The sequence below is a fragment of the Crocodylus siamensis genome, chromosome 5, assembly GCF_052110815.1.
Source record: "Crocodylus siamensis isolate JL-2025a chromosome 5, ASM5211081v1, whole genome shotgun sequence".
Lineage (NCBI taxonomy): Eukaryota > Metazoa > Chordata > Crocodylia > Crocodylidae > Crocodylus > Crocodylus siamensis.
In genome coordinates this window covers 153,089,769-153,109,612 of record NC_143399.1, presented here as the reverse complement: position 1 = coordinate 153,109,612, position 19,844 = coordinate 153,089,769, and the positions used below count along the sequence as shown (strand labels likewise).

The window sequence follows — 19,844 nt, the reverse complement described above, 5'->3', positions numbered from 1 at the left end:
AGAGTAAAATACAGGGAGCCAAAAGTAATTGCATTGTTCTTGCATTTTTCATTTTATACAACAGAGGGAAGGGGTGTCCAAAATATCTTCTGTAGCAACAGAAATCTAGTATACCACTGATCACTGTTTCTACCCAACAACTAGAACTGTGTTTACCTATAAAGGCCCCAGTAAATGAGTCGATAGCCATCCTGACAGTGGTAGTAGCAAACATAAATAACATCCAGTAGTTAAAATACAAGTACAGTGGGAAGATCAGAATGATTTACAAGAAACAAAAGACACTTCTAGACTTGTCATATTAGAAGGATGCCTTTAAGGTTGCCTTTAACAGGGAATCCTTATCTAATAGGAAGTCTCGAGCTAAGTGAAGGAGAAATTGTAGAAGTTGCAAAGTGAACTAGATTTAAGAGCTAATACAGGTAATCATTTGTATAGTCTGGATGTCTTCGGTTTTATAGTCCTAATCAATAAAAGCAACAGTAACAACAAATCTTTATCGGCAAGATAAGCGAACGTGATTCCGACTACAGCTGGATGGTGGACCTGTTCGGGAAGAAGTTGCCAAATTTACAGAGTCAACTGTCTTAACTCAGGAGTCGGTAACATTTTTGGGCAGTGTGCCAAAAACACCTGCAACCTTGACTTGTAAGATGTTGGTGTGCCAGGCTCGGGCAGCACTGGAGCTGCAAGGGGTCCAATCCTTGTGGCAGTGGAGCCCCTGCCCCTTCTCTGCTGTCTATCCAAAGCCACGTGTGTCAAGCGAAATGTCTTCACATGCCATGCTCTGGCACCCGTGCTGGGGGTTGTTTACCCGTGGTCTAATTATAACCAAACTTTAAGCACAAGCCTATTTTTCAGCTTCAGTGCCTTGGATCTAGATCAGGGTGTCCCATTCATTTGGCCCTATGGGCTGGATCTGACCCATGGGGTTTCTCACGGACTGCAAAACCCACCTCTGGCAGCAAGGTAGAGGCTTGTTGGCAGTGCTGTGGATGTAGCTCTGGAACCAAGGAGGTGAAGGCCACTGTTGCTTACCCTCTACTTTTCTCCTGTTGCCAATGTTCATTGCCAACATCAAGCAAACATCCCAAATTTGGTGGTAGTGAAGGGGTAGGGGTGGCAGTGATTTTTTCACCCTTTGGTTCCAGAGCTGAGCTAACACAGGGGGTTCAGCAGCCTCACTGACAAGCCCTATGGGCCACAATTTAACCCCTCAAAAGCTGCTTGCACCTAATGGGCCCGCCAGTTGGACAGCCTTGCTCCAGACTAATTCATGTCTATCTGTTAGTAGTAATGATCTGCTAATGAAGGGTCACCTTATACCTTCCTTTTTAATTGTCTTCCTTGCTGAAAATCCTCTATCTGAATGTGATTGGTTTTCTTCAGTCTTTGGCACACATCCACTCTTCTGTTTCAGATGATCTTTGTAGTCTATTCTGATGACTCATCTCACCAAACTCTTGTGAAACTTCCTTGGATTTCCTTTCACTCCTGTCTCCTAACATGGCTGAAGTCAGTGCTTACACTATAGTAATATCATTGTTTATTTTAGTAAGTCTATGTGTCCTTGAGCTACAACAGTTTTCCTAATCTATCCTGTTTTATACTCCTGCAAAAGCAGGGGTTTATTTTATAGGGACAAGAGATTTTATTATTTCTATAGAGCTTCTTTTGCACCATTTGCTTTAACTATTATTTTCTTGTATATTGTTTCTTGTTGTCTTTGGTCTCAGTAGTTGGGTTGTCACTAGAGATCTTATTCTGTTTTCTACATGCTGTTGAATGTACCGCTGTGTTCCTGGGCTGTGCAGAGGAGTAGGAGCATAAGAACAAACAAGTTTCAAGGCTTTCTATTGTCAAAATTATGGCTTTGTTTTTGTTGCTTTTCTTAGTGTAGTTGTGTTCCTTTGTAGTGCAATATGTATCTTGAGAATTGTTACTGGTGCCCTACTGACCTTGCCATAATGTTCTCAGGAGAACGTCTGGTGAATTGCTGTGTTTTTGAAAAACCAATTCTATTTTATTTGAAGGTTCTGCTAAAGCAAAGTTTCACATTTCCAGTTTCCAATTACAAGTTTCTGTGCTTACAGCGCCTTTGCAGTGATGGAGTGAACAGCACCACTTTAAATAAAATGGTATGTATCTATATTAAATCTTGAGACTGCAACTCCAATTCAAATAAGTTAAACAGAGTCACTCATCATCAGTGAAAATAATTAGTTCTTTTCAAGGGTGTTGCCTTGCCTGTGGTAGTTGGAAATGCATGGTGTCTGGGCTATGTATGTCAGAGTTTAGATTTGTAGTCCTTTCTCAGTGTAGTGTTGTAGCTCTGTACCTCGTCTTTCAAAATGAACTTGGACTCTGTGGACTCTGACTTGGTCAGTAAATGGCATGGCTTTCTCATTCTGAAGGAATTATGGTGTTTAAGTATTTTAGAAATGGGAGCTGTTCTGAAACAGATTATTTGATATATAAGGGAGAAGTAGCTCTCCAACTTCTCACTTGTCTTCCATTTTCATCCTGACAAGGTTTGAATAGAGTGTGTTGGTCCCTTATTGGCTAATACTGTGCTCTTGTCACTTTTTCCATGGATACCTGCTTTCATGAGCATAAAATGTAACAGAGATTCTGGTGCGTTAGCTTCTGTACAGGCACACCTATGCTTTTTAGAAGAATATCAGGAATCTGACTGGGTATTGTAGGCATTCCCAGCACTTGCTTAGGCAGGGAATAGCCTTTAACATTTACGAAGAAAAAAGAGCTACACTTTAGGACTATAGATGTTGAATCTGAATCTCTTTAATATGCAAAATAAGAATAGTATTTAAATTGAATTTGTAAAAAGCCCCAAAAACAAGTCCTTTGCCCAAAAGGGAGAACTTAGTGGGCATTATAAATGTGAAAATATGGATATTGACTAAGTCTATCAAAGCATAATGAGAGAAGCTTTTGTAGAGGTTTTTCTAGCCAGACTGAAATCAGCAATATTCAGATTTTGTGTGATAAACCTCATTTTTGTGGGATTAGCAGTTCAATTTTCTGACCAAGGAGCTGTAGATAAGGTCATGCGATTACTGAATAAGTATACAAAGCTTATCTGACTGAATTTCCACACTTCCAATCTTAGAGTCAAATTTTTTGGCAAGGCTGTTCAGCTATGGAAGCCTTGTATGAGGCATTTTAACTTCAAGAAAGCAGAGCAAATTACAGGGGAGCACAGCCATCACCAGCTAACTGATAGCATCTGCCATTTCCACTTCCCTGATAACTTACAAGACTTCTCAGCAGTAATGTAACTAGTGGTGGGTGACTGGGCACAAGCCTCAAGTGCTGAGTTAGTGGGCATTGGTGATGCTCAGGAAAGGAAAGTGCATCACTTTGAGGGGGTGGAAGTAGAAGCAATACTTGGAGAGACATGTGGAGGTTGTGGCAGCATTCAGACAGGGTATACTGCCAAATCCAAATATGGCCAAGTCCTAGTAGCAATGGGATTCAGCAGCGTGGGGCAATGAGGGTGGCTGCTGGTGAGACGAGGGGGGTCAGCACTGCCAGCACACTCCCTTATATTTCCTGAAGGACTATTGTACTTTGCGTCCAGGGTACAGCTCTTACTAGTTATACCTCTGCTTCTCCAGCTGGGGCTTTCGCTCTTAAATACCATTCGTGTGCTGGATAAGATGTTGATTTTATTCTTGTATTTAAAACAAGTGTTGTTAATGGGCTATTATGGAGTATTAGTTTAGGACTGTTGATGCATAAGACCTTATTTTGTTTCAGTGAAAATTTAACATTATGCTCATTTACATAATAAACCCCTTAATTCAGTGACTATCCTTGGATATATGTTATGAATAGCCTTTCATCCAAACCACAGTTTAATCAACCTTAATCTTGGTTTAATCAAGCCAAGTATTGTGACCCACATTTAAGACAATCATATATTACCATACAAAATGGCTTAATTTTTCATTCAGATTTATGATACTTGCAAAACAATATTATTTTATCTTTAGTGAGCTGGCATCTTGAAAGTAGCCAGGTTCTCCTTTTAGCCTGAAATGATTAGGCTAACAGCCAGCTATTGGAACTTTAAATTCCTTGCAATTGAGATATATATATCTCAATTTCCACACTTCCAATCTTAGAGTCAAATTTTTCATAATACCAAATAGTTCATAATAACATTTCGTGTGTGTGCGTATGTATGTATGTACGTATATATATGTATGTACATATATATATATTATTGGCTTTTTTTCTGAAGGCTATATTTTGTGCTGATTCTTGCGGGCAACTTTGAAACGCTCTTGTTTCACATTGTACACACCATTATATACCACTCAGTACCTTCAATTGCTTCGCTAGCTGCAAATAAAGTTAGCCTGTAACTGTAAGTCCATCTGTCTACTTCTCATGTCACCTGCAGCCATCTGAAGAACAAGGCTCTTATATCCAGACATCAAGTTGCCTGTCAAGGTAAATAAATAGTATTATGAACTCAAACTAATCAGAATGGTAAAGCAATAGCATATTTCTAGGGTCATTGGCAGGATATTTAATCATCTGCCAAAGAGCAAACAACCCATTCTTGTCTCTCTAATATCTCCTTCCCAACATGCACCTGTTTGACATTTTTGACTGGCTTTCCATCTCTTCCTCACAAGCTCTCCAGAGTCTCATTTCATCTCTTTCCAGCTACACTCCCCTCACAAAAGACCAGCAGACTCTCCCTATGCCTGAAGAAGGGTGTTTGTGCCCAAAAGCTTGCAAAGAACAACTTTCCCAATCATTTAGTTGGTCTAATAAAAGATATCACATCTACCCAAAACAGTCATACTAAATAACAGGCTTAAGGTCTGACATTTCATGGACCATAAGAAATAGACATGTGAGTCTGGAGAGTGTAGTGCGACAGGTTTTTTAGCAATATGTAGCATATGTCTAGCTCTGGAAGGTCCTTAGATCTGAATTATAGACTTATTTCATTCTGATTACCATCTTGTTCATTTAACCCTCTTTCTTATTCAGATGAATAAGAGGGATTGTTGTGAGGATAGGCGATATTAGAAACAACAGAATCAGTTGGGTACAAGGAGCTTCAGTTTTCAAATGGCATTAGGACAATACATTCTCTTCCACTTCTGCAAACAAACGGGAGCTAAATCAAGCAAGGTGAGGCCAGAGCCTGGTAATGATGGTGAATACTAGTTTTGTGTCAAGTTCTCCCTATATGCTGCTGCTGCTACCACTGTTACTACTTCTTCCCCAAACCCTCTGACAAAGAATTTATTGGAGCACTGAGTTTGGTTTCCCTAGCTGTTTTGCTAGCAGGGATAGAAACGTAGTAGTGGAGTCAGAGAATTGCTGATTGGTATGGCATGCTGTTTTGGCTGAACCCATGGATTTCCCATGGGTATCCCTAGGGGAAAAAATCAAAGGCATTCCTGGTTCTGCAGAATTAATAGGCTAGTGTGTTACAAGGCAACGTACCAGGATGCATCTTTGCAAGTCCTTCAGGAGTTATGTTGCCTGAGGGAGGATAGTCATCAGGACTGCTGTGTTAGGGATCTGTGGAACATTCTCAGCATGCCCGTTGGTTTTAGGAGGAAGTCCTGGATAGTTGCATAGAACATGAGCAGGGCATTCCATGAATGAAACTCCTTTCTCTTGCTTGCTGTAAAATGTAGCCCAAATTTATTTGTGTAATATTGGATAATATCTTAATGAGGTATGGGAATGAGCCCTGGGAATCTGATACTTCCCCTTTCCCATGGTCTGAGAGCCATAATTTTGGGAGCTTCTCAACGAGTTACAAGGAAGAATAAAGTTTGGTAGGGGTTTAGTTTTGTGGAAATGTTGAGACTATGTTCTATGCTGGACTATGTTGGAGTAGCTGGTGGGTAGCTATGTTGGACTATGTTGGAGTAGCTGGTGGGTAGACAGCAACCTTTTTAACAGAATAAGTTGAGTTTATTTCTGTCCATTTTTTTAATCTTCTGGGTTTATTTCATAGTCTTAAAAGTAATTGATGGGGTGTCTACTACTCATATTTATAGTTTTGTTGTTTTATTTAAATCTAAAGACAAAAAATAAAATACCATGTTACCAGAACAGAAATAGGAGGATAAAAAAATGAGCAACTAACCAGAATCACCTGATTTGAGCAGCTAATCAGAAACACCTGATTTGAAAGTCCTCAGATCACTTCATTTACTAACATACATTTTTCCTATTTTCTTAGACTACTGGCTGTTATTTTTTCTGTAGCTCTGCGAATGAAGCCTGAGAGGCTGGCAAATGGATGTGCAGTTGCTGTTTTCTGACACCAAAATGCATAGGTATTAGTCATAGAGAAGTAGGGCTTCTCCTGAGGTCTTCTAGTCCAACCCTCTGCCTGAGGAAGGATCATCCCTCTCCAAACTGTCACATATAACCATACTCTAAAAAAACTCTACCTAAGACTACCCTCAGTCCTGGCGCACGCAGACCTAACACCCTAACCTGCCACAGGTGAAGCAGGGGAGCCAGGGCAGCCAACAACATCCTGCTTCTGTGAAATCTCAATCTGTGCTCGAGAGGTCCCAGATACTCCTAGGAGCCATATGAATCCCCTTGTTGCTGCTGTCATACAACTTGTTCTCGTCAAACCTCGTGTGCTTTGAGCCAGTGTGCTGTGGAGCCAGTGCAAGCTCTACAGCTGGGTCGGCAACCACTAGCACACGTGCCAGAGCATGGCCCACAAAGGTGTTTTGCTTGGCACATGCACCTTGAGGTGGGCGGTTGGAAAGGGGCTGGGGCTGTGCGGCCACAACAGGGATCCAGACCCCTTTTGGCTCAGCTGGCATCTGCCCCTGGCACACCAACATCTTCCAAGTCGAGGTTGCAGGGGTGTTTGGCATTCTGCCCCAAAATGTTGCCAACCCCTGCTCTAGGGGAAGAGGTCCCTTTTCATTTGGATGTGCATGTCCACACAGGGCGCAATCTTGGCTCAGCTCTCCTGGGCACCCTAAACTCCTGTAGTTGTGCTGGCGGCCCCAGCGCCTGCTCGTTTTGCTGGGCCAGTTTCTGGGTTTTCATAGGACCCGGGTGCCAAGGCCGGGTTTTCTTGGGTCCTCCGTCAAGGGCTGGAGTCGGTGCAAGGGGCACGGGCAAGCCCACGGAGCCGGAGCGGGCCCGAGCAGCGGGGCCGGCACCGAGCCCGCTCGGGAAGGGCGGGGGCGCCGGAGGGGCAGCCGGAGCCCGCGCCGCGCCGGGGTTGGGCGCAGGCGGGGTGGGACCGGAGCCACCGAGGCCCCTCCCGCCTCGCCGGGCAAGCCATAAAAAACCCGGGCGAGGCGCGGAGCTGCACACAGCAGCGCCGAGCCACGGGCGAGAGGCTGCAGGAGGAGGGAGAGCTCGGCTGCCCGACAGCAACGTGAGTACGGGCGGCCCCGAGCAGCCCGCCCTGCCCGAGCCTCCGCTCCCCCGTCCCGGGGCGCGGGAAGGACTTGTCCCCGCTCCTGCGCCGAGCTGGCAGCCTCGGGCGCTCCCCGCTCCCGCCGCAGCGGCCCGCCCCGCCCCAAGCCCGGCGCTGCCCAGCGCGCCCCCCTGCAACCGGCCCCTGGGGTTAATGCCTGCACCCTCCTGGGTCGGCCGCAGTTTGCCGCTTCCCCCGGCCCCAAAATCCAATTGTGGAAGTAGCTGGTAGCGACTCCCGGAGGAGTAAGGTGAGCGAGGCTCTGCGCTGTCCCCTCAGCAAGGTGCGGGCTGGAGAGAAGGCGCTCAAACTTTCTCGGCTGCCCGCCAAGCCTTTCTGCATGTGGAGCAGGCCGCCGGACAGCTCCTCGCTGCTGGCTGCGCCGGGCGGGCGTGAGCCCGGAGCGCTTGGCCGGGGGATCTTCTGAGGAGAAAAGCAGTGCGGTGCCTGCTGACTTCTGTCTCCTTTCACAAAGTTTTGCCCACACGCATACAGTTTAATGCTCTTTTCCGCTGCTTTTCCCCAACCCCCCGTGTTGTGCAGATGCAGGGAACCATGAGGTTGTGGCTGTCCGTGCTGACTTTTGCCCTGTCCTTGCTGATCTGCTTGGGGACACTGGCAGAGGCTTATCCATCCAAACCGGACAATCCTGGAGAGGATGCACCAGCAGAGGACATGGCCAGATACTACTCGGCACTGAGGCACTACATCAACCTCATCACAAGGCAGAGGTAAGGCAATGTGCATCCCAGCATGGCAATGGAGGGTAGATTAGGCTAGGCTGTCCTGTGGGGAGGAGACCTTTGTATTCCTCAGCATACCTCTTCTCCAGGTCTGTAAGAAACATGGGACAAAAGGTGACTCACGGGAGAATTGAATCTTGATCCCTAGAAAAAAGGGGAAATAAATTAATGTGTCAGACACTTCTCTGCGTGAGAAGTTTCTTCCCTATATACAGCAGTCGGCAATCAACATTATGTGGAGTGTTGCTTGAACTCCAGTATGACTTATGAATGATGGGTTCTTCACACCAGCCAGGTGTAAAATACAGCCATCTCACCCTGCTCCAGGTTGAGACTTGGCATAAGGTCCTGAGCATGGTCTATTGGGAATCTGGGGGAGATGTAAAACAGCCCTGTCAGTACTCTTAACGCTCGCCACTTCATTAGCTTAAGCACAGAAGATGCGGACAGTAATGGAAGGAAAAGAGCTGTATCAACCTGAGCCTGATTTCATTCAGTCTTGTCAGGTTTTAACACACATAGTTTGGACATGAACATAAGCAGTAGGACACAGGAGAGAGGGAAATAAAATATAACCAACTTGGAGCACGAAAGTGTGAGGCAGAGGAAGAAAACCACTTTTACACTTCCGTTGTGAGTACTACGTCTAATAAGTTTCTTGGAGAACTTACATGTGTTCTTGTTGAAGTCCTGTAGTAATTCAGAAATCCTGTGTTTTTTAACAGCTGCTTAACCTAGTAGGTACGACTGAAGAAAAAGTTGCACCAGAACGCAAACCTACCAAACCTTCCTTTCCTTAGAAAAGGGATCTAGGACTGAGCCTAACTAGTAGAAGTCTGGTAAAAAGTTAAACTGAAGTGAAAGGTAAAAATACAGCCAGGTGTACAGCCAAGTTCCAAGTAAATCCCTTTATTTGGAAGAGTCAGTCCAATTTAGCTCCTCTGGTTAACAGAGAAATGCACTTTGCTTGAGACCCCTGAACAGCATTTGGCCCAGAAAAGCTTGAATTATCATTCAATTTGTTTAGTATCAGAAATGGACGAGATAGCTCTAATTAAATTTTCATTGGTTTGTGTCCTCTTGAAGTCTGAAGAATTAAATTAGAAGGAAGGATATCTTTTAACTGAGAGCCTTCCCAGCAAAATGATGACATTGTCTGGTATGGCACCAATGTCAGAGATGGCAGATGAAGGGACTTGCAACAAAACTGCTCTTTAGCCCCACGTTTTTAAAGACACATCTTCAGTTTGCTATTCTGTATATATGGTACTCATGTTAGCCTGTGATCTGATAACTTTTCATCTGGACCTCTGGCACCTGACAAAATTATCTTTCCACTCTGCCTGTCATCTCTTCCATCTTTCAGACATGTGAGTTTTTACATTGATCTCTCCTACCTCTTCTTTCGTATCTCACGTGTCAGATGCAAGTTCTCTGTCAGCTGATTTAATCATTAGATAATGTTTGAGCTGTTGTTTTATTTTGAGAAGTGACCACATAAAAATGTTATAACCTGATTCAGTAGACCCACTGCTTGCATGCATTTCATATTTATTTTTGCTTCCTTTAGTGCCAAGAAATAAAGGTGTATTCTTCTTAATCTTTATTCTGCAAAGCCAATCTATAATTAAGAGAGCAAGCTAGATTTCATTCTATTGTGTGCATAATAAATAGACTAGATTAACCAAAATATTTACTGAGGATAAAGTATGCAGCAGACCCCTAACCACCCCCCCAAAAAAACAACAACCCCCACAAACAAACAAATTGGAGCCTTGTATTCTAGGTGGCAGTTAGAAGAAAAAAACAACATTTAACTTTTAAAGGGAGTAGCTTTGTTTGGAATTGAGAGACAGTTAATATAGAACCATGTCACAATGTCATTTTCTGGAGAGGACTACACTATAATCAGAAGAGTGAATGGAGTCCTAAATGGGACTTAATAAAAAACAAAAATAAAGATGGACTGGTTTTTTTTGGTCAGTGCACTATTGGTACCAGAGCAAACTGCTTGCAGTTGGAAAGTTCATTTTTACTCTTGGAAACTTCTGCTACTGCAGTAAGAAAATATTGTGGCATACAGCTGACCTAGGAACTAGCGTAATATTCTATTTTATATATTTGTACCCACGATACCTTTAGAATTTTTGATCTGTCATGGTGAAGAGTGTTTTCAAAGACAAAGCTCTCCAGTAGAAACTTCAGATAATTTTACTTAGTACTTAGATGACATTAATTTTTAAAGACCGGTTCTAAGCCTGTGGATGCCAGCAGCTCAGGAATTAGAAGGACCTTAAAGCAGGAAGAGAGGGTTGGAGATAGGCTCAGTACTTCCCCTTGCACAAGTGAGTGAGTGTGAGCAAGCTGCATCTGACCTCTCACCTTTCCTGTGGCCCTGGAGCCCGGTAGCCCTACTGCAAACTTGCAGCTCACCAAACACATGTTGAGGTATTAGTGAATGTGTTTGAAGAAATTCAGAGCTTTCTGTTTGTTCTTCTATTACCTGCTTATCTTGTGTGGTGCTCCTTTGACTGCCATGAGTAATTACATGCCTTATCCCTCTTTGTACTGTGCTGCCCTAACCAAGGTCTTTTGTTGTCCCTCTAAGGGTTTAGTGCTATCCATATCTGCTGTCCCCTCCATTTGCCCACAGAGTCCTTCTTCACTACACCTCTCTCTAGGATTGCTTTTCATTTCTTCCAATGTTTCCGATACCCTTGGGTCCTTGTCTCATCCTTTCAGCTCCTGTGTTCCCTTTGAAGCACCTGCTACTTATGAGCAATTGCCTTCCTACAATCACCTTGCCACTTCATGCTATCTGCAACTTCCTATTCCTAACCTTTCCCTTCCTGCTTTCATTTCCCTTATAGGTGATCATTGCCATCTGTTATCCCTTAGGCTGCCTATAGCCATATCACAAATTGCCCTTGTATGTGAAACTTTTTTCCATGTTTCCATTGGAAGAATCTCTGATTAAGGTGTTCTGGAGGGGTACTTGTGTGTGTTTGGGGTGGGCTGTAGGGTTAGATATATCTGAACTAGTTTAGATAATATGGGTTTCTAGTAATACCAGATTATTTCAGTTTCACACGCTCACAAAATAGTCATTGTGAAAAAAGCTTTTATTACATGCAGACCCTCTTTTTTTTGTCGTGCGGGCCTGATCTTGCAACATTCTGAACACCTCCTGCAACAGACCAAGAGCACTCTTGTTTTCTGTTCGGTAGGATTTGAATGCTCAGGCCTAAATTTCCAAAAGAGGCTTTTTTTGCCCAACTTGAGATACTCCTAGGAAATTACGTGTACCCTCAAATCCACATGATTTCAACTGGAGTTGTGCGTTATGAAAACCTCCTGGGCTTTAATGTCTCAAACTGACCACCAAACAGTACTGGCAAGTGTTGCCTTGTTTTTTAAGGCCTTAGGAAAGAGATGCTTCAGATATTTTTCAACTAGTGAATAATTAGTTGAACTATTTTAATTCTAATGTCTCTGAATTGTGTCACACAGGTAGGAGGAAAAGATCCTCTCCTGTGGCACAAAGACTTTACAATGGATTTTCTCCAGTGGCAACCAATTCTTTTGTGTTCAGCCCTGGTTTGCAGTTGGTTTTTCTTGTTTTTGTTCTAGTACAATGAGAAGGGGTCTCCTAAATAACAGGAATGGTGGGAAATACTTGAGGCTCAAACATTTAACAATATAGGATCTAACTTCTGTTGTTCTTTTTCCCAAGTGGACTGATTCTTTTGGTTTGATGTAGTTGCAACAGTACCTTCTGTGATGGTGTAACCTTGGCTAGGAAATAGACAAACTCTGTGTACCTCAGAATGGGAGTCAGGGAGGCTGTGGCCCAGGACAGATAAACATATACCCTGGAGTGGTTTACTTTGGTGTCCTATATCTGCACAAGTTCTATAAGAGCCAGAATGGGCAGCTATTCCAGGGTGAATCTTATGGGCAGCTATTCCAGGCAGTTATTGCTGCTCTTCACCATTAGGCAGCAGCGAAACATTCAGTAGCCTGTTTGCCTTTGCAAATGGCTACTCCAGGATGGATGTAGACAGACCAAACCTAAACTAATGTAACTTATACTGGTAGAGTTTTACCCTAAATTCTTTTAGTCCATTGGACTGTGTGAAGTTCTCCTGATTTAGGGGTTTGAATTGTCGTTCCACTCTCTAAATAAATGCTAATATTAAATATATCTGTGTAAACTGTTCATCTGTCCAGGGCCTGTGTGTATCAAGTAAGTATCTTCTGATCTGACCCATGTATCTTTTTTTTTTTTTTTTTGCAAGTGATACTCTCTAGTCCTTAATCAGAAAAAAATGCTCATCAAGATCAATGTTACTTTTGTCAGACTCTGGGCTGCTGGATGACATTTTAAATTTGTTAGATCAGTTTCTTTAAAAACACATCTTTTTAATGAGGGGAATTAGATTCTTCCTTAGTTGAGGCCATGGTCATATCCATATTAATTGGAGTAGGCGACTAGAAACAAAGACTTGTGTTGATGAAGCATAAGGCATTTGATTCGGCATCATGCTTGATTGCATTACTCTAATAGCATTTCACTATGTATGGCTGGTTCTTTTCAGATATTCATTTTCAGTTCATTTATATCTAGAAATTTTGCTTTGAAACCTTGAAACTGATACTGTTTCCTTTCTGAAGTATGGATAACATTCTAAAATGACTAAGGCAATGAAAAGAGATGCAGTCATTTAAATATAATGACAACAAACCAAGTGTTTACATATACAGTGAAAATCAACATATAAATCATATCGAGAATTTTTTTTAGAAAATTTATTTTCTGCAATGTAAAGAGAAGAACCACCTTACGGGCAATGGACAAAGTCCTTACCTCACTCAATATTCTGTCTGCATTTGACTGCAGTGGGACCTGGATTTTGTACCATGCACATAGAAAGTATTTGCCTGTAACATTACATTTACATTTTACATTTACATTTAGGATTTCAGCCAGGTATGCAGCCAAATCATAAACTGTGATCTTAATCCTTTTCAGCGATGGAAGTGTTCTTTTGCGGTTATCATTAATTGAGTTAATCTAATGATTCATTGCAGTGATGGAGAACCTGTCAAGCTGATTGCTCATGATTGCTACTGCTTTCAGGACAGGGAAAGGGAGGGCCAGTTACTTCATGAGCAACAGGATTTGCACTTGTTTTTTCCTATTAACTACTAAATAATCGGTTCTTCACATCTTTTCAAATGCAGAAATAGAAAACATTTGTCATATACATTGAATGAAGGTTGAGCCAGATGACAATTGTCCATACTATGTTACTGAAAAGACATGATGATTAAAATAAAAAAAGAAAAATGAAAACAGAAAACCCATATGCTATGTCCAAGTTTTTAAAAAAATTACTAATGAATTTGGGTAACTTAATTTTTGGGGGCGAGAAAGAACCTAAGGAGAACTGATTTTAAAAAGGTTGATTCATAGCAACTTCTGAAAAGCTGGTGCCTGTAATACATTATACTTTTTATTATTGAATTTGCAGGAAAGGATTGTATACTGTGGATACGATGTCATGCTCTCCCCTTCTCACATGCACACATCAGTAAGAGGCGTTGGTCTAGATGCCAAGGCACCCTGGGGTGCTTTGAGATGGTTTCAAGGGTGCTTCAGGTGCCATTTTGTGAATCATGTTTGCACACCTAACAGTAGTAACAAGTATGCAAACATGATTCACAAAATATACCCAGAGACTTCAAAATGGAATCCATAGTGCTAAAAACATTCTGACCTATTGTGGTCTCTGAGTTCTTTTAACAGAAAAACATCTTTATTATTTTTTTGTAGTAAGAAAGTGACTGAAAATTAAGGGCTGGCGTTTTCCAAGAGGTGCTTTGAATCTAATGAGAGGTGCTTGAGTCTAAAAAGACTGAAAGTTTCAGCTGGTTTAGATTATTAATCAAGACTATCACATAAAGAAATGGTTAGGAATGTCCAAATTTCATCATGTAGCATATACAAGGTAATTATGGAAAACCCTCTTTGTGAGGAGTCTTTCTGGGCATGTTTACACTTCTTACATGGTGATCTTGTGGAAGGATGCCATACCATGGCTACCTACTCCCTCTCCTATCTGCCAAAGCTGAAAAGGTGATCGTGAAGTTGCTCTGGGGTCAACTTGAGGGGCCATTCTGAAGCCCATAGAGATCCCAATAGCATCCATAGGCAGATGCCCTATAGCCAGGTTGAAGCCCAACATGCAACTGTTGGCAGCTGGGAAATGAGGGCGGTGAGGCAGCTCTGGAACAGCCATCCCTGAGAGCGCTGTTGAGCAGTGTAGATGCACCTTTTTATGGTTTCATCACTCAACATATTTATCCTTCTAGCTAGTACGATGCTGAAAGAGAGATGTTCTCATACAATCAAATTGTATTCAACCAAAATGTTTTCTGAAGCAGTCTTCTGCTCTATATGATTTCTCAGTAAAGATCTGCAAGAGATATGAAAAAATAGTGTTTTCTTTATTCAATAGATATGGAAAGAGATCAAGCCCAGAGACACTGATTTCTGATCTTTTGTTGAGAGAAAGCACGGAAAATGTTCCTCGATCTAGGTACGTATAGAAGTATTTTTGATCATTTTTATTTCAAACTTAAATGTAACAGTTTCACTTAATTCATAAATATTTTCCATAGGCTGAAAAGATGTAAGCAGCAACAGTTAAAATACTGTATTTTAATGTCTGTTTTATTAAAAATGTTCCACTATTAAAACAAAGAAACAAAAACAAAAAACCATACACAACCCACAAGCTGCCTAGAAACATAGGAGATGCCATGGTAAATCAGACCTCTGGTTCAAATGTAATGTAGTTCAATACTTTTGGCAGTGACCAGTACTTGGTATTAAAAAAAGAAGGGAAGAATGTTTGTAAATGCACAGAATTCCACCCTTACTTGTCACAGCAATTTGTCTTTATTCTGAAACATAAGGAACAATTTGAGGCATACAGTATTTCCCTGTTAATTGTTGATTTAAATTATACTTCTACTTTCTGAAATCCTGGCTTCCCTTAACAATAGTTTTCAGTAGGAAAACAAAATATTAATCTGCATGGAGATTATATACTGCAACTATCTTTAAAAAATAACATTTTTCATGAGTTTTGTGCCTACATGAAAAAAATCATAAGATTGTAAGTTATGCATTTTTACTTTTGTCAGTCAGAAATCTGAAAGCCCATGATTTGTCTTAATTTTTCATGACACCATTCAAAACACCATAGTAATTGATTTGATTTACAGTTTTAATTAATGATATCAGTATAATTTTAATAGCTACAAAATGATATTATAACTGTAGAGGACCGCTAGAAAGTCTAGGCATGTCTTGTAATCCATCTTGAACTTGATTACTGAGGGGAAAAGTGGTACTTCATGGCTGCAATACTGCTGTCACTCTTCACAGGGATGCATTTCAGCCTCTCTGCCTATGTTCATTTAGGTGATTTTTGTATGTAAGTTATAAAATATGCTATTGCAATAATGGCTGAAATTTAACAGTCTTGAAAAATTATACTTTCCCCTCAATTCAGTTAAGTTTATTTTTTTGATGGGAAATATTTTTTTTTCTAGAGGGTCCTTTCCAATCTTATTTTCCTGTGATCTTAATCCTTGTTAAGAACATACACAATGTAAACTTTGACTGGTCCTTTTGAAAAGCTTGTTGATAACACTTCTGTTGTAGAAATAAACTGTTTTTACGGTAGCTATGTCACTAGTGTGTAGCAGTAGTTTTCGACTTGTGATCTGTGGACCCGTGGAGATCTGTAGGCTATGTCTAAGGGGTCCTTGAAAGATTACTATGATCAATCAAAAATATGTGAATACCCACATTTACAATTCAAAGGTGTCTGCACCTCCATTTGAAATTTACACAGGGGTTTGTACCCTATCAGTTGAAAAAAGGTTGAAAACCACTGGTATATAAGATGCAAATATACCCCCTAACCCTAAGTCTAAAACCAGTTCTGCTCCATAAGTCAATGCGACCAAGATCAACAAGAATATTCACCTGTCTAATGTTAAGTATACATGTAACATGAGCCCAGTCCAGGAAGTTCTCTGTCACCAGAATACCAGATTACATCAATCTCAGTTGTTCATTCAGTGGACTTCAGGGACAGTGACCTAAATACAGGAAAATATTTTCTTCAGAGTGACAGTACCAGGTTATGATTATGATGATGAAGAGCACCTAGTGGTAGCGTATGTGCAGATGTTTATGCCCATTCATTTTAATGTATACTCATTTATATAATATCTAAACTGTAGTGAAATATTAGTGATTTGCAGTGCTAATTATCCAAGGAGCATTGTAAGTAGAATAATCTAGTTCTCCATATTACTCTTCCCTACCCAGTCACAAGTGCTACAAGTGCTTTATTTATAATAAATATAAGCATAATAGACCTATGCTGATAGCCTAAAATTAATTAGCAAAATAATAAATCTGCATGCCCTTGAAGTGGAAGAACTGGAAGGAAGAGATTTTTAGTTTTAAACCCTTGGATAGAATCGTCTAAATAACAGCAAGATAAAGCAATGTTAATAAAAAATTAAAAGCTGCTTGGAAGTAGTTGTAGGCTTGAAGCAATCTAATTATGGATATATTTAATAAACAGATGCATATGCTGCCAGTTGGACAATAAACAGAATTTCCTGTGGGTGTATCCATAGTAGTTGGCCACATTTCATGACTTGTGTACAAACGATCTTTTTCACCAAATTGATGTAGTGTTACAAACAGCTGAATGGCATTTAGACAAGCTGGGTCACTGTTGGTGCCCACATTCTTGCTAGCTAACAGTGAGAAAGTGAGATCCTTGTCTAAGTGAACCTATCCCACTATGTTCAAGTCCCTGAAATTTCATTAATGCCATCTGTTTATTCATCAAACAAACAAACAAAACCCCAGAAACTCCAACAGTGGGAAGGAAAAAAATCCATCCACCTTTTATAGTAACTGTTTTTCAGGTAGAATAGTAAGGTAGAATAGAATTACACGTAGGTCGTAAATCCCCTTACACACACATAATAGTAGAAATAAGTGTCTTGAATTAAAACTGTATATATGGCCATCAAAACAGAAAACCTCCCAGAGCAGTAGGAAGTAAAAGTTCAGGGGAATAAAGGGAAATATTGATTATTATATGAATAGCTCCCTTGTTAAAATCTTGTGCAAGTGCCCTGGTTTTCATCTTGTAGATCATGAAGTATGTGTACAGTCTGTCTCAGTTATATCCTTCCATATGCACAGAGGACAAATATCTGCATACACGAATATGAAAGGTGAAATTCTTTCCTCAGAATTTACTTGTCATGTTTAAAAATTTGCTAAAATATTGAACTGTAATACCCACCGTAAAACTTTTGTAGTTATTGCTCTTACTTCAGGTTGAGTTTTTGAAGAAACTAAATTGTGGGAAAGGAGCTGTATAGCTTGACTACTTTTGCAAAACTCCTCTTTTGAAAAATGTCAATCTTACTGCTTAGAGCTAAAATGTCTCCTAATACATTTATATCTTAACATGGCATTGTATTTGAGGAGAGATGCAATAAGTGTTATCTATTCATATAATATCATTTTGCAATGAGTTTTAGTGCTAACAAGTCACAGCATCAAAGCAGCAACAGCACTGCAGGGTGCATTTTTATAGTTATGGGTGTGGATTTAATCTAGTTTCCACACATTTTCAAGATGAGCACTGCAATATTCAAAGATCACAGTAAAAATGTGAACTAACTAAAAATGTCAGTTTCATTGAAGTGAAAATTTTTATAATTTTTAAATGTTAAATATCACTAGTTAGCGAAACTTCTATTTGATTCTAGCCTTAAGGCTTTAAAAAAGACTTCCTAACATATTTAATGTGTTTTTAATCCATAATATGTGTTACAGGTTTGAAGACCCTTCTATGTGGTGATGGAAATTACAATGCATCGTCAACCTTTTGCTAGTTTTCAATGCATATTTCATTGCTCTAAGATAAATTGGAGTTTAACATTCCTCAGTGCATGCAGTCGTTGTACTGAATTCTGTAGAGTTTTCTGTCGTCATACTTGTATATACATTTATTTAAATAAATTATTTGTGCATTCCAAAATGTAACATACTAAATGAAAAACAATAACACTATTACTGGTAAAGATTTGTTTTAAACTATTAAAATTGAACTACAACCTCCCTGCAGTCTAAAGTAGCACGCACAGTGATAATTTCACAAATATTACAGTAATTGTTGCAACAAGTTAGATAATGACAACTTTTACTTAAGTCTTTAAGCCAACTTCACCATTTTGATTAATACAAAGTTATTTAAGTTTCATAACATTTATTATACATTACATGATTTGGGAAAAATAAAGTAGCCTGAATACTGTTTTTTTTCTTATAATCCTCATATGCAAACATTAGTACTTGCACAGACCAATATATTAAATTTAATAGCATTTTCCAAATACAAAGAAGTTCTATGGACAGTTAGTTCTGCTAAAAGCCTCATGACTGATTCAGAGTTTTAACTTAAATATAGTCTTTTTGTTTTGGTTACATTCCAAGTGGCAAAGATTAATGTCACTTCCAAATAACATAGGAATATGATTAGAGGTATTTGTACTAGAAAGAAGTACATTGTGTTTATTTTTCATTGGTAAGTATGCGGAATCAACTCCTGCTGACAAAGTCCTACGTAACTGCACCACATGCATTACGAGGTTTTCGGCCCGTGCAACCTTTCCTTTTTTCTAAGAACAAAGAAAACCTTAATCAGATAGATATACCAGTAGGGATACTTTTTTAGAGACCATTCTTCCATTATTACATTGTGAAATTCCCATTAACCTTGAGGGGAAGTTACTGAGGTATTATGAGCTGGAAGAGCCATCATATTTTAATTCAAAACAGCTTAATAAGAACATATTCTATACGTTGTTCCCTCATTGACATCAGCAGGAGATGCAAAAATTGGTGTACTTTAGATCCAAAATTGTAATTTAAAAATCCCTGCTTGGAGGTTGCCTAACTCTGGAAGTATCTAAATGCACTCAATGCCTCTTTTAACTGGGGACTTCCCTAGATACTTGCCATTTTGCCTTTTTTCTCCTGTGTGCAGAGCTGCCTTGATCTAAATGACTAGGTGCCTACCTTGTGCTTAAGTCTTATTGGGATACAGAACTAGGCAGAGCAGTGCTTTATCTCCTGAAGGGAGTCCAATCCACTAGGTATGCTCTGAGTTTGTCAAGTGCATCCTGATAGCATTGAGTTCAGCACAAAACAAAGCAGCCACAACCACTTACATTTAAAAATATGGCAACAGGAGCAACTGTTGTTGCCTGGCTTTTATGTAAGAACACAGTGATTTAGAGCACTTGCTCAGAAAGTAGGAAGAAGATCCCTAGGCTCTTTTTAGGCTGCAAGGATGCCAGATCACATTTTCCTTCACATTCTCCTCTACAGGCAAGTGCTATAACTACCAGTCTAATGAAAAGGCTGGATGGGGAGGCACCCTCCAGCCTCCTGTTGAAGTTACACCATTGTACAGCAAGAATGTAAGGTGTGTTAGGCCAGAAAGGAAATAAGCAAGTGGGAGCTT

At 40.4% G+C, this 19,844-nt stretch overlaps 1 protein-coding gene across 1 annotated transcript; it reads left to right on the top strand.

Moving 5' to 3' along the window:
• Positions 1–7,295: 7,295 nt before the first annotated feature.
• NPY (neuropeptide Y) lies at positions 7,296–18,580 on the top strand. Its single transcript, XM_090049398.1, has 4 exons — positions 7,296–7,417; positions 8,003–8,190; positions 14,724–14,804; positions 18,152–18,580. The coding sequence occupies exons 2-4, from the start codon at positions 8,003–8,005 to the stop codon at positions 18,174–18,176; spliced, it is 294 nt and encodes a 97-aa protein (XP_089905524.1). The 5' UTR covers positions 7,296–7,417; the 3' UTR covers positions 18,177–18,580.
• Positions 18,581–19,844: the final 1,264 nt, after the last annotated feature.

Excerpts from the sequence above, each read along its gene's own strand:
- NPY (XM_090049398.1), top strand. The coding sequence starts at position 8,003 with ATGCAGGGAACCATGAGGTTGTGGCTGTCCGTGCTGACTTTTGCCCTG. Across the intron at positions 8,191-14,723 it reads AACCTCATCACAAGGCAGAG|ATATGGAAAGAGATCAAGCC; the intron begins GTAAGGCAATGT and ends TTTATTCAATAG. Across the intron at positions 14,805-18,151 it reads GAAAATGTTCCTCGATCTAG|GTTTGAAGACCCTTCTATGT; the intron begins GTACGTATAGAA and ends TATGTGTTACAG.